This window comes from Cotesia glomerata, linkage group LG5 (assembly GCF_020080835.1).
Source record: "Cotesia glomerata isolate CgM1 linkage group LG5, MPM_Cglom_v2.3, whole genome shotgun sequence".
Classification (NCBI taxonomy): domain Eukaryota; kingdom Metazoa; phylum Arthropoda; class Insecta; order Hymenoptera; family Braconidae; genus Cotesia; species Cotesia glomerata.
The window spans coordinates 1199634-1212539 of record NC_058162.1 but is presented as its reverse complement, the minus strand read 5'-3'; the positions used below and the strand labels follow the sequence as shown (position 1 = coordinate 1212539).

Genomic DNA, 12906 nt, shown 5'->3' with positions numbered 1-12906 from the left:
AAACACAAGTTTTAAATGCTTCATGTAATTTTTAACTATTTTTTTTTCCAGGTTGAATTTTACCGCATTTTATTAATATAATTAATCGCTGTCTGTGATAGGAATTTCGAGAATTTTCGGTCCGTAGAGAAGAACGTAGGCACAGTGCCAGTCACCACCGCCGCTAAGTTTCAGGATTTCTTCACTTGTGACGACACTCACTGTGTCGTCGTCACATTTTAACCAAGTGTCTCCTTTTTGACGAACCCAACCGACATAATGTCCACTGCTGCTTGATCGTCCTCTGTGAGTTAGAACTGCTTGGAGCGTGTAGTACCCGCTGTTATTTGAACCCAAATCTGAAAAAAAATTTATTAAGTAATTGTATATAAAATTTTGCTTTATTAAATAATGAATTTTGTTAAATTGCACTGTATTTTTTTAATTATTGAGACATTTAACGATATAAGCTCATTCTAATGTTACACTCATCAAGAGCTTTTATTTGAGTACCCACATGCATTTTTGATATATTTTTCATATATACATATATATAATATATATAAATATATGAAAAATTGATGTGGGTACTCAAATGAAAGGTCTCAATGAGTGTAACATCGGGATGAGCTTATATCTTTAAAAATATCATTAGTTGACAAGATAGCCATGTCAATTCTTAATTATTGACATTTTTAAAGATATAAGCTCATCCCGATGTTACACTCATCAAGAACTTTCATTTGAGTACCCACACGCATTTTTGATATATTTTTCATATATACATATATATAATATATATAAATATATGAAAAATTGATGTGGGTACTCAAATGAAAGGTCTCAATGAGTGTAACATCGGGATGAGCTTATATCTTTAAAAATATTATTAGTTGACAAGATAGCCATGTCAATTCTTAATTATTGACATTTTTAAAGATATAAGCTCGTCCTGATGTTACACTCTTCAAGAGCTTTCATTTGAGTACCCACATGCATTTTTGATATATTTTTTATACATACATATATATAGTATATATAAATATATGAAAAATTGATGTGGGTACTCAAACAAAAAGTCTCGATGAGAGTAATGTCAGGGTGAGCTTATATCTTAAAAAATGTCAATAGTTTACAAGATACATGGTAATTTCTTAATTATGCATCTAGAGATAGAGCATTTTTTAATGCAGCCTAAATACTTATTCTCTTAATAATAGAGATAATGAAAAAATAAATTTATTAAAAATGATGAATATGGCATACCATCTTCAAAGCAAAACGGCAGAGTTTTCACTGCCTTTTCAGGTTCATCAACCTTGGGCTTTTTGTCTGTTAGCTTCTGAGCCTCTTCGACTTTTTTATCTTCAAGCTCCTTGAATTTATCTCTCATGGGAATAAGTTTTTTTTGAAGCTCAGGAGAACAAAGCTCAAATGCGTCAAATTCCATTGGGAATTTAACGTCTTTCAATATCTTGGCATTTATTGCTTCCTTCTCTTTGTAGAAAAATCGAACGAATTGAATTGTGAGGTAGGCTGGCAGTCTGCTGATTTTAGACTGTGAAAAAAAAAATTCAATAAGAAATAGTATAAATTTTTTTCAATAATATATTATGTCTACAAAATTATTTTTAAATAATTTAATCAATAATTTTTCAGACCTCCTAAAAAGATAGAATTATTCAAATTAAATTTTTCTTGCTATAATTTATTAATTAAAAGATATCTGATCTTAATAAATCAATATATACCGTTTTCGTATAAACTGCATCTCGTTCAAGAGTCGGAGACATTTTAGTCAGCTGTTCCTGCATTTTATTCTTCAATCCAGAGTGCATGTATTTAACATCCGTCGAAATGAAGCAACTGAGCTGTAAAAATTCTTCTTTAGATTTAGTTGGTGGTTCATCTTCAGACTCAACACACTTAAGCTCTGTGTCAAATGTCCCGCCGAAATACTGTTCTATCAATGAACGAGGTTTGTAACTCGCTTCGCCGGTGGATCCATTCGCTCTAGCTGGTAATTTTTGTTGAAGCATTCGTATTAATTCAGTCCAGCACTCGCTGGCGTCTTGTTGCTGATAACCTCCAAGCTCAGATTTTTCAGCGAACCGTGGAAATGCAAGATGCAGCACTTGAAGAAGAACCGCCGGTCGAAATGCAATACCATTATCCATCCCCTCGTAGCAATCCCTCAAAGAAGCTGTAATACTTTGAGCCGGAACTAAAGATGCTATTTCTTCACTTCCTGAAGAAGCTATACCTCCGGGAAATTTCTTTAGAGCTTCTCGCAATTCTGGAACAGTTTTAAGACACTGAACAGTTGCGTTAAGATAACAGGTGTTTCCGAGGTTCGTCAATCCCGCAGGTAAATCAAGAGCAGATGCTATTTCTGCTTCATTCATGTCTTCTACAAATAATGGCTTTTCTAAGGGTTCTATTGGGACATCCTCTTCTTTAGAACCCATCATGAGCACCATAACTCCCTTAAAAATTAATAAAATTTATAAAAATATTTATTTTGTTGTAATTGCTTTAATATTTAATTTTTATAATAAAATTAGCCGACGTTCAAAAATTATTGATTTTTTTTTATCAATTAAATTGGAACTAAAAAAATATTTTTAAAAAATTGCACACATAATTTTTAAAATTTTCTACATGTAAAATTTTTTCTTTTAATAATTTTTCAATAAGAAATTACAAGAAGTTACAACTTTATGGTAATTAAATAATTATGAAAAAAATTTATAAATAATTTTTATTTATTGTAATTTTTAATATATTTAATTTTTTTTATACCAAAATTATCCATTCAATTTTTGATTTTTTTTTTTTATTAAATTGGAACTAAAAAAATATTTTGAAAAAATTGCACGCATAATTTTTAAAATTTATGAAAATTAAGTTAGCCGACATCTAAAAATTTTTAGAATTTTTTTGTATTGAAAAAATTATTAGAAAAAAATAAAAAAAAAAATATCCATTTGTAAAAAACTTGAAAAACTATAAGTGCAATTTTTAAAAAATATTTTTTTGTTCTGATTTAATTATTGAAAGAAAATTAAAAAATTAAAAACGTCGGCTAACATTAGTATTATAAAATTTTCTACATGTGAAATTTTTTCTTTCAATAATTTTTCAATACAAGAAATTACAACTTTATTTAAATTAAATTATATAAAAAAATTTAATTAAAAAATTCCATGTGAAAATTAAAAAAAAATTGACAGCTGTCAGCTAACTTCACTATCACAATTTATTAATAATAAAAAATAACTTACATCTCTAAGCTTTATATTTCCCCAATTTTCATCCTTTAAAGTCATTCCCTTGACCATAACTTTTTGCCTCTCTGGTTGTACTCCAGTTAAAGCAAACAGTTGGGCTTTAAAAAGTATCGGCTCTTCGTCGGTATTAACTTCAATATTTGGAAACAACTCCTTTCCCCACTTCACTTTAACTAAAAATCATATTTATTATTTAGAAGTGTTTATTATTTATTAATGTGGTTATATTAAATCAGTATTGTTAGAAAATTAAAATTTTTTAAGGTTAATTTTATTATTTTATAAATTTTTAAATTAAAGCTTACCTTTGTATTGTGGCATTTTTTGTTTATAATATTTTTATAAAAACACGATAGAAAAATGAAAAAAATAATCCTATAAATGTAATTTGTTGATCAAGCTTTTTTCTTTACTTGTAAAATAGCAAGTCAGACTGATCTGCTCTCTAACCATATTTTGATTCCCCCTCTCTATCACTCTACAGTACATTTATAGAATAAGAAAGTAGCGACCTCTACTAAGAGTCGAAAATGTGCTTATGATTTACTTTATCATACCAAGATGGCTCTGCTGTCTTTAGAAAAAAAAATTTTTTTGATTTTTTAAAAAATCTTCATTCTTTTATCAAAAATGAAGATAGAAAAATTACTGTTACTTAAAAATTAACAATAAAATTTTAACAATTGAATTTTTTTTACAATTCATTACACTAATTAAATTTTTAAAACTAGGAATATTTAATTAATAAATAATTCAATTTTATTTCTACTTTAAATTTTGATTTATTATTATACAGCACCATTGCAAAGTATTGACAGCTGTAAGCTGTCATAAAAAATAAAAATAATTTATTTTTTCAACAAAACTGAGGAATTCACCCCATACAATATATATATATTTATATTTTTATAATTATTGGTGAGTTTTATATAATCAAAGTCAAACATATATATAAGTATTTATAAATATTTTTTTTTATGACACTGAAGTTGACATTAGAAATTTTTTTATAATTTTACAACAATAAAATTATTAATAAAAAAAAATCCACATGTCAAAATTAAATAAAAATGATCAGTGGAAATTTTTATAAGAATTTTTTTAATTGCAATTAATGTTATAAAATTTTAAAAAATTCACCGCTGTCAGCTGACTTCACTATCATTTTTTTTTCTTCAAATAAATCAAATTTATTTTATTCTAAATGTATTTATAGCATGATATTTTTACTCTCAAAGTAATAAACCATAAATACAATTTAGAATTATATTAATATTTCTAACAATTAAAATAATATACAATAATGACTATTACTTTTTTTTTACATGAGAATTAATTAAGCCGATATTTGATAATTTTTTAAAATTTTTATAACAAATAATGACAAAAAAAAATAAAAAATGCAATTTTTTAGAACAAATTTGTTTGTTAAATAAAATAAAAAAATATTTAAGTGACTGATAACTTTAATCTAATTTTTTATACATACTATACGATAATCAACATTAAATATACTACACACGTGTAACGTATAATATCTAGAACTTATTTAAATGCACATTGGTACTTTTTATCACACAGGTGATCAACAATAATCAGTGAATAAAATAAATAATAATAACAAAAATATATTTAAGCCCAAACACGAAGAGTGGCATCCCAGCTGCCAGTAGACAAAGCAGTTCCATCAGGCGAAACCCGAAGACAAGAAACCCGATTTTCATGACCGTAAAGTAAAGCCACTCGTTGACATTTCAAAGTGTCCCAGATGTTGACAGTATAATCATTGTACCCAGCAAAGAGGAGCCGCCCGCTGACACTCAAGTCAACAGAATTGGCTCCAAAAATAATACTTTCTTTGGCATAAACAGCAACTTCTTTGTCAGCCCTTAGATCAAACAGCCGGCAAGTAGCGTCATCTGATCCCGTAGCAACAGCATCACCACCAGGGTGAAATCTTACCGAGTTGACATCAGACTCGTGGCCTTCAAAGCTTTGGACACACTGGCCGCTTCTCATGTCCCAGATCAGGACCATTTTGTCGCAGCTCCCGGACACGAAAGTGTTGCCAGTCTCACTGGGCGCCAGGTCGATAGACATCACATCGCCCGAGTGTCCATGAAAATTTTGGAGCAGCTGGCCACTCTCAACGTCCCAGAGTGCACAAGTACTGTCACCGCTTCCAGTTAAAATCTGCTGATCACTATTCGGGAACACACAGCAAGACATGTAGGACGTATGGGTGCCTACAGTCTTTTTTTTAGTGCTCACGTCGTCTTCCAAGCTCAGAGGATAGACTGTTACTTTGTTGTCGAGACCTCCGCAAGCTACCAAAGCACCACTTGGGGCATAAGCACAGGCCATCACCCAAGTCGTCGGCATTGTAACAGCATGCTCTTTATTAGTCGTAAAAGCGTCCCATATTATCATCTTACCATCTTGAGATGAAGATACTATGTGTCTTTTATCTGGAGACCAGTCTGAGCATAACACTTTTGCTTGATGACCCTTCAGAATTCTTCGGGGCTTTATGTTTATACAGTTCATTGGTTCTAATCTATCAGCAACATCTAACACTGAAAATTAAATATTATACATCAGTATTGCTGACAATAAATTATTTATTTATTTATTTATTTATTCATTCATTTGACGACAATCGGCATTATACAACAATTAGTACATTCTTAAATTATAAGATATTAATTATAAATTTTTAAATCTGAAAATTTTATTTTAAGTACAGTGATACTGAAGTTAGCCGTCAGCTGTCGATTTAAAATATTTTTTTAACAAATCAATTACAATAAAAAAATGCTTCTGAAAATTTTCACTTATTATTTTTATTAATTTTTACATGAGGAACTTTTTAATTAAATCTTTTTTATAATTTAATTGCCATAAAATTCATTGGATACACGACATTTAAATCAGCTGTTACTTAACCATTTTTTAATTTTTTCAACAAATAAATGTTCTTTGAAAAATTATTGGTAAAAAATTGGATTTTTAATTTTTTTTTTTATGATATTAAAGTTAGTGGTTTTAAAAATTTTTTAATTCTATTTAACAAAAAAATTTGTTTTGAAAAATTATTTTTTAAAAAATTGCAATTTTAACTTTTTAAAATTTCTACATGTCAATTTTTCTTCCTAATTTTTTTTCCATAATTTATTTGTTAAAAAAATTCTAAAAATTGTTAAATGTCTGCTAAATTAATTTTCATTTTTTTTTTGCCACAATTTATTATGAAAATTAATTTAACATATATTTAATAATTTTATTAAAATAAATCATGGCAAAAAAAAAATAAACATGTAGAAATTTTTAAAAATAATTTTTTGGAACAAATTTTTTGGTTAAATAAAATTAAAAAATTATTAAATGACTGCTAATATTTAATATCTTTAATTTAATTGTTAATAAAAATTATTAAATATCTGCTAAATTAATTTTCTTTAAAATAATCATAAAAACTTACGTGTGACGTCATTTAATTTTTTTCTCTCATCTTCAAGTCGAATTTTTAAACTTTCAGCTTCTTTTTCCAATTTTTCTATTTGTTCTGTTTCTGTAGCAGAATCCATTTTTAAAACTTGTACTTACTTTTACAATTATTCCAATAGATTCAATTTATATTTATCAACAATTAAATATTAAATATTTCCTAACTTGTCATTATATTTTTGTTATTTTCACTCATCATTTGGCAACTTGAGTGACACACGCTGCAAGAATATTTAATATTTTTTTTTAGACTGTTATCAACTGTTACGAATATATACACACCAATACATATGCATACATGTGAATATAACTCGAATCAATACACCATTGATGAAAAATATTTTTTGAATTATTAACTTTCAGTCAATTGTTTTGAACACATACCTTGTCAATTTAATTTTCAATAATTTTAAGTAATTATTCGAATCATTTTGTGAATCAATAAATATTAAAAAACGTAAAAGATACACAAGATCCAAATAGTAAAATTTTTCTCCATGCGCAGTGAATTAGTGTCGACCCTCATTGGTCCACATTTAGTTTCCAGCTAGTTCACAAATCCTTTGTTGACCTTACTACAATTTTTAAATATTTTTTTGTCACTAATTTAATAAACAATTCATTGTTAAAACGGAAAAATTTATAATACTGAAGTTAGCTGACAGCTGTCAATTTAAAAAATTTTTATAACAATTAAAAAATACTTAAAAAAATTTTCACTAATAATTTTTTTTTAATTTTCACATTTGGAATTTTGTTTTTAATTATTTCACTGATATAAAATTATAAAGAAATTTTTAATGTTTCAAAAATTTATGACACTGAAGTTAGCTAACAGCTGTCAATTTTTATAACAATTAAAAAATACTTAAAAAAATTTTCACTAATAATTTTTTTTTAATTTTCACATTTGGAATTTTGTTTTTAATTATTTCACTGATATAAATTTATAAAAAAATTTTTAATGTCTGTTAACTTCAATAGTTTAAAAATTAATAACACTGAAGTTAGCTAACAGCTGTGAATTTTTAAAGTTTTTCTAACAATTAAAAAATACTAAAAAAAATTTGTTTGATTTTCACTTTTGTAATTTTTTAATTAAATTTTAGTATTTTATAAAAAAAAAAATTAATTGAAATGAAGCGCGCATAAATTTAGTTCTCTTAAGAAGCGCTAAATAACTTCCGGTCCGTAATTTTATCAATGGTTCTGCGCAAGTCAACAAGAGAGACACTGCGACGATCGAGTAATAAGTGGAGCTAGAAGACTCGTTCTTCCGTTAGTGCTGTTACTCCCGACGTTTATCGAAAAAAATTTTCTAGTCCGTAAATCGGGCGATTAATATAAAACCATGTCTCTTATGACCCTTCGTCTGGCTGCAGCTGTGGCAAAACAACTGCCAAATGCAACTGTACAGGTAAATTCCAATTATTACTCCGTAAATAATAAATCTTATGAGGCAAGTGTTGCCTTACAATTTTTTGGGTGCCGACATTTTTATCTCGCCAAGTAATACCGGGTATTTATCAACTATTTCCTTATATTCGTCACTTAAAGCCACTTATTCTCCAGCACATTATTTAAAACACTAGCACCCAAAAGATTTAATTATTTTATAGAGGATATTTTTTATTTTTGTATATTACATAAACAGAAAAGACACCAGTTATGTAATATTCAATATGCAGTGTACTATTATATTGAGTTGCTGGCCCATGAGTGAAAAATAATTTACTAAATTATTTTTTAGATCAAATTGCCAGCCGCTGCAATTGCCTCTCGCAAATACCATGTTTCGTGCAGCCGACGATCAGCTGAAATTTCTGCCATCTTGGAGGAAAGAATTATGGGATCAGCCCCAAAGGTTTGATAATTTTTTAATAATTTTTTTTTTTTTAATTTATGAATTTAAATAATTATTTTTGGTTATTTAAAGGCCAATCTCGAAGAAACTGGTCGTGTACTGAGTATTGGAGATGGTATCGCCCGTGTATATGGTTTGAAGAACATCCAGGCCGACGAGATGGTGGAGTTCAGCTCGGGTTTGAAGGGTATGGCCTTGAATTTGGAACCTGACAACGTCGGTATTGTCGTCTTCGGTAATGACAGGAACATCTCTGAGGGTGACATTGTAAAACGTACCGGAGCCATCGTAGATGTTCCAGTAGGTGACCAACTTTTGGGGCGTGTTGTTGATGCTTTAGGTAATCCAATCGATGGCAAAGGTCCATTGAACAACAAATTGAGGTTCCGTATTGGTACCAAAGCTCCTGGCATTATTCCGAGGTATATCTTAATTCATTATTTTTTATTATTGCTATTTTATTAGTTATATATAAGGTGGTAAAAAACAAAATATTTATAAATCTCAGAATTATTTTAATTTTTTTATACTGAAATTTCTAGACATCTAACAATTTTTTAACAATTAAATCATGAAAAAAAAAAAATTCAAAATTTTCAGTCTTCTAATTTCTGTATTGTAAAATTGAATTTAAAAAATTGAAACCATGTAATTAAATTTTTTACAAATGAAAATTAAGTTAGTCGACATATTAAAATTAAAACAATTTTTTTTTTATTGAAAAAATTATAAAAAAAAAAATTTTTCCTGAAAAACTATAAGTGCAATTTTTAAAAAATATTTTTGAGTTCTAATTTAATAAATGAAAGAAAAATTAAAAGTGTCAGATAACTTCAGGCAAAAGACCCAGTTATTGACACTGGCCTAGTTATTAACACTTGCAATTTTATTTTAACTAAAAAAAACAAATCAACTCTAATAAATTAATAAAGACTAGCAACCTGGTAGTCACTATGTGACTGCCGTGACTTGTGAACTATAAATGAATAAAATTTTGCTTTATTAAATAATGACTTTTGTTAAATTGCACTGTATTTTTTTAACTATTGACGTTTTTAAAGATATAAGCTCATCCTGATGTTACACTCATCAAGACCTTTCATTTGAGTACCCACATCAATTTTTCATATATTTATATATATTATATATATGTATATATAAAAAATATATGAAAAAGTGATGTGGGTACTCAAATGAAAGGTCTTGATGAGTGTAACATCAGGATGAGCTTATATCTTTAAAAATGTCAATAATTCACAAGAAAGAAGGTCATCTCTTAAATATGTAAAATTCCATTGTACTTTCTTAACTATTGACATTTTTAAAGATATAAGCTCATCCCGATGGTACAATCTTACAGTACCCACATACATTTTCATATATTTTTCATATATATAATAAATATAAATATATGAAAAATTGATGTGGGTACTCAAATGAAAGGTCTTGATGAGTGTAATGTCAGGATGAGCCTATATCTTAAAAAATGTCAATATTTCACAAGATAAAAGGTCGATATTCTTGATTATGTTAAATTTCACTGTACTTTCTTAACTATTGACATTTTTAAAGATATAAGCTCATCCTGATATTACACTCATCAAGACCTTTCATTTGAGTACCCACATGCATTTTCATATATTTTTAATATATACATATATATAATATAGTATATATAAATATATGAAAAATTGATGTGGGTACTCAAATGAAAGGTCTTGATGAGTGTAATATCAGGATGAGCTTATATCTTTAAAAATGTCAATAGTTCACAAGATACAAGGTCATTTCTTAATTACGTATTTTTTTTAGAGAGTCGGTCCGAGAGCCAATGCAAACAGGAATCAAAGCCGTGGACTCATTGGTGCCAATTGGTCGTGGTCAACGTGAGTTGATCATTGGTGACCGACAGACTGGAAAAACCGCTTTGGCAATTGACACGATCATCAACCAGAAGCGTTTCAACGACGCCGGTGAAGAAAAGAAGAAGCTGTACTGTATCTACGTAGCTATTGGTCAGAAGAGATCAACAGTAGCCCAGATCGTAAAGAGATTGACAGACAGCGGTGCCATTGGCTACACCATCATCGTGTCAGCTACCGCCTCTGACGCGGCTCCTCTTCAATACCTCGCTCCTTACTCCGGATGCGCCATGGGAGAGTTCTTCCGTGACAACGGCAAACACGCCCTCATCATCTACGACGATTTGTCCAAGCAAGCCGTCGCTTACCGTCAAATGTCTCTGCTGCTGAGACGACCTCCAGGTCGTGAGGCTTACCCCGGTGACGTATTCTACCTCCACTCTCGTCTTCTCGAGAGAGCAGCCAAGATGAACCAGACTCTTGGAGGTGGTTCTCTCACTGCCTTGCCCATCATTGAGACCCAGGCCGGTGATGTGTCTGCCTACATTCCCACCAACGTAATCTCCATCACTGACGGACAGATTTTCTTGGAAACTGAGTTGTTCTACAAGGGTATCCGACCAGCCATCAACGTCGGTCTCTCTGTATCCCGTGTAGGATCTGCTGCTCAGACCAAAGCCATGAAACAGGTCGCTGGTTCCATGAAATTGGAGTTGGCTCAGTACCGTGAGGTCGCTGCCTTCGCCCAGTTCGGTTCCGACTTGGATGCTGCCACTCAGCAGCTTCTTAACCGTGGTGTCCGACTTACTGAACTCCTTAAGCAAGGACAGTACGGTAAATATTTTTTTTTTTTTTTATTAAATAATTCATTATTTATTTATTTAGTTTATAAATAAAAAAATTATTTTATTTTGTAACAGTACCCATGGCTATTGAAGAACAAGTAGCTGTTATCTACTGCGGTGTCCGTGGTTACCTTGACAAAATGGACCCTAGCAAGATCACCGCATTCGAACAAGAATTCCTTGCACACATCAGGTAAATAATTATTTTTATTTATTTATTAATCAACATTTATGACAAGGCCCCATTTAGCTTTATTAAATAATGACTTTTGTTAAATTGCACTGTACTTTCTTAACTATTGACGTTTTTAAATATATAAGCTCATTTTGATGTTACACTCATCAAGAGCTTTCATTTGAGTACCCACATGCATTTTTGATATATTTTTCATATATTCATATATATAATAAATGTAAATATATGAAATATATGAAAAATTGATGTGGGTACTCAAACTAAAGGTCTTAATGAGTGTAACATCGGGACAAGCTTATATCTTTAAAAATGTCAATATTTCACGAGATACAAGGTCATTTCTTAATTATGTTAAATTGCACTGTATTTTCCTAACTATTGATGTTTCTAAAGATATAAGCTCATCCCGATGTTACACTCATCAAGACCTTTCATTTGATTACCCACATGCATTTTTGATATATTTTTCATATATACATATATATAATATATATATATAAAATATATGAAATATTCATGTGGGTATTCAAATGAAAGCTCTCGATGAGTGTAACATTGGGATGAGCTTATATCTTTAAAAATGTCAATAGTTCACAAGATACAAGCTCGTTTCTTAATTATGTTAAATTGCACTGTACTTTCTTAACTATTGACGTTTTTAAATATATAAGCTCATTTTGATGTTACACTCATCAAGAGCTTTCATTTGAGTACCCACATGCATTTTTGATATATTTTTCATATATACATATATATAATATGTATAAATATATAAAATATCTGAAAAATTGAAGTGGGTACTCAAATGAAAGGTCTCAATGAGTGTAACATCGGGATGAGCTTATATCTTTGTAAATGTCAATAATTCACTAGATACTATTTTAAGTTGAGAAAAAAAAATTATTTTTAATTGTAATTTTAATTCAACAGATCGTCCCACAAAGACCTGACTGCCACCATTGCCAAGGAGAACATCATCAGTGAAGCTTCTGACGCTAAATTGAAGAAAGTTGTCATCGATTTCCTTGCTTCATTTGGCGCGTAAAACTCTGTATATGATTAAATGTGTCGTTTAAATGTTCATAGATAGTTACTCAAGCAGTGTCGTTAAGCCGTGCTACAGTCAACGTGCGGAAGTATTTTATATAGTTACATTATTGTAACTATCGATACTGCACGACCATTGACAACAGCACGTTCACATTTTTTTAATTTCACAGAAAGGAAAATTTTTGATCATCATCGTACGCGTTGCAGTAAAAAGTAAAATTATATATAAAATTCATAAGTAAGTAAGTGGATGAATGACGCGTTCGTCTTTAATAAAAATCTATTACTTAGAGGTATCTCTTGTAATTAAAAA

The 12906-nt window shown here is 29.4% G+C and overlaps 3 protein-coding genes across 5 annotated transcripts; 1 reads left to right on the top strand and 2 right to left on the bottom strand.

The window, feature by feature from the left end:
- Positions 1-48: 48 nt before the first annotated feature.
- On the bottom strand, positions 49-3739 carry LOC123266272 (ubiquitin carboxyl-terminal hydrolase 14). The gene is made up of 5 exons (XM_044730425.1): positions 3575-3739; positions 3264-3442; positions 1731-2465; positions 1246-1537; positions 49-338 (listed from the first exon to the last, which is right to left on the bottom strand). Exons 1-5 carry the CDS (start codon positions 3588-3590, stop codon positions 82-84), a joined length of 1479 nt encoding a protein of 492 aa, XP_044586360.1. The 5' UTR covers positions 3591-3739; the 3' UTR covers positions 49-81.
- Positions 3740-4717: 978 nt separating this feature from the next.
- Positions 4718-7380, bottom strand: LOC123265352 (guanine nucleotide-binding protein subunit beta-5). 3 transcript variants are annotated; one of them, XM_044729074.1, is made up of 3 exons: positions 7161-7380; positions 6751-6997; positions 4718-5845 (listed from the first exon to the last, which is right to left on the bottom strand). In XM_044729074.1, the coding sequence occupies exons 2-3, from the start codon at positions 6854-6856 to the stop codon at positions 4902-4904; spliced, it is 1050 nt and encodes a 349-aa protein (XP_044585009.1). In that variant the 5' UTR covers positions 6857-6997; positions 7161-7380; the 3' UTR covers positions 4718-4901. The 3 variants fall into 3 exon arrangements, with proteins under 3 accessions (XP_044585009.1, XP_044585010.1, XP_044585011.1); XM_044729075.1 differs by lacking the exon at positions 7161-7380 and adding an exon at positions 7059-7151; XM_044729076.1 differs by lacking the exon at positions 7161-7380 and adding an exon at positions 7075-7093.
- Positions 7381-8017: 637 nt separating this feature from the next.
- LOC123264709 (ATP synthase subunit alpha, mitochondrial) lies at positions 8018-12872 on the top strand. The gene is made up of 6 exons (XM_044728138.1): positions 8018-8193; positions 8527-8640; positions 8713-9062; positions 10453-11336; positions 11423-11540; positions 12474-12872. Exons 1-6 carry the CDS (start codon positions 8128-8130, stop codon positions 12586-12588), a joined length of 1647 nt encoding a protein of 548 aa, XP_044584073.1. The 5' UTR covers positions 8018-8127; the 3' UTR covers positions 12589-12872.
- Positions 12873-12906: the final 34 nt, after the last annotated feature.

What these genes read in the sequence shown, in the direction of transcription:
- LOC123266272 (XM_044730425.1), bottom strand. An exon ending in ATGCAGTTTATACGAAAACG is followed by an intron (nt 1,538 to 1,730) that starts GTATATATTGAT and finishes TTTTTTTCACAG; the next exon opens with TCTAAAATCAGCAGACTGCC. An exon ending in GCCGTTTTGCTTTGAAGATG is followed by an intron (nt 339 to 1,245) that starts GTATGCCATATT and finishes ATTTTTTTTCAG; the next exon opens with ATTTGGGTTCAAATAACAGC.
- LOC123265352 (XM_044729074.1), bottom strand. Translation starts at nt 6,856, where the DNA reads ATGGATTCTGCTACAGAAACAGAACAAATAGAAAAATTGGAAAAAGAA. An exon ending in AAAATTAAATGACGTCACAC is followed by an intron (nt 5,846 to 6,750) that starts GTAAGTTTTTAT and finishes TTTAATTTTCAG; the next exon opens with TGTTAGATGTTGCTGATAGA.
- LOC123264709 (XM_044728138.1), top strand. Translation starts at nt 8,128, where the DNA reads ATGTCTCTTATGACCCTTCGTCTGGCTGCAGCTGTGGCAAAACAACTG. An exon ending in TGCCAAATGCAACTGTACAG is followed by an intron (nt 8,194 to 8,526) that starts GTAAATTCCAAT and finishes ATTATTTTTTAG; the next exon opens with ATCAAATTGCCAGCCGCTGC. An exon ending in CCTTAAGCAAGGACAGTACG is followed by an intron (nt 11,337 to 11,422) that starts GTAAATATTTTT and finishes ATTTTGTAACAG; the next exon opens with TACCCATGGCTATTGAAGAA.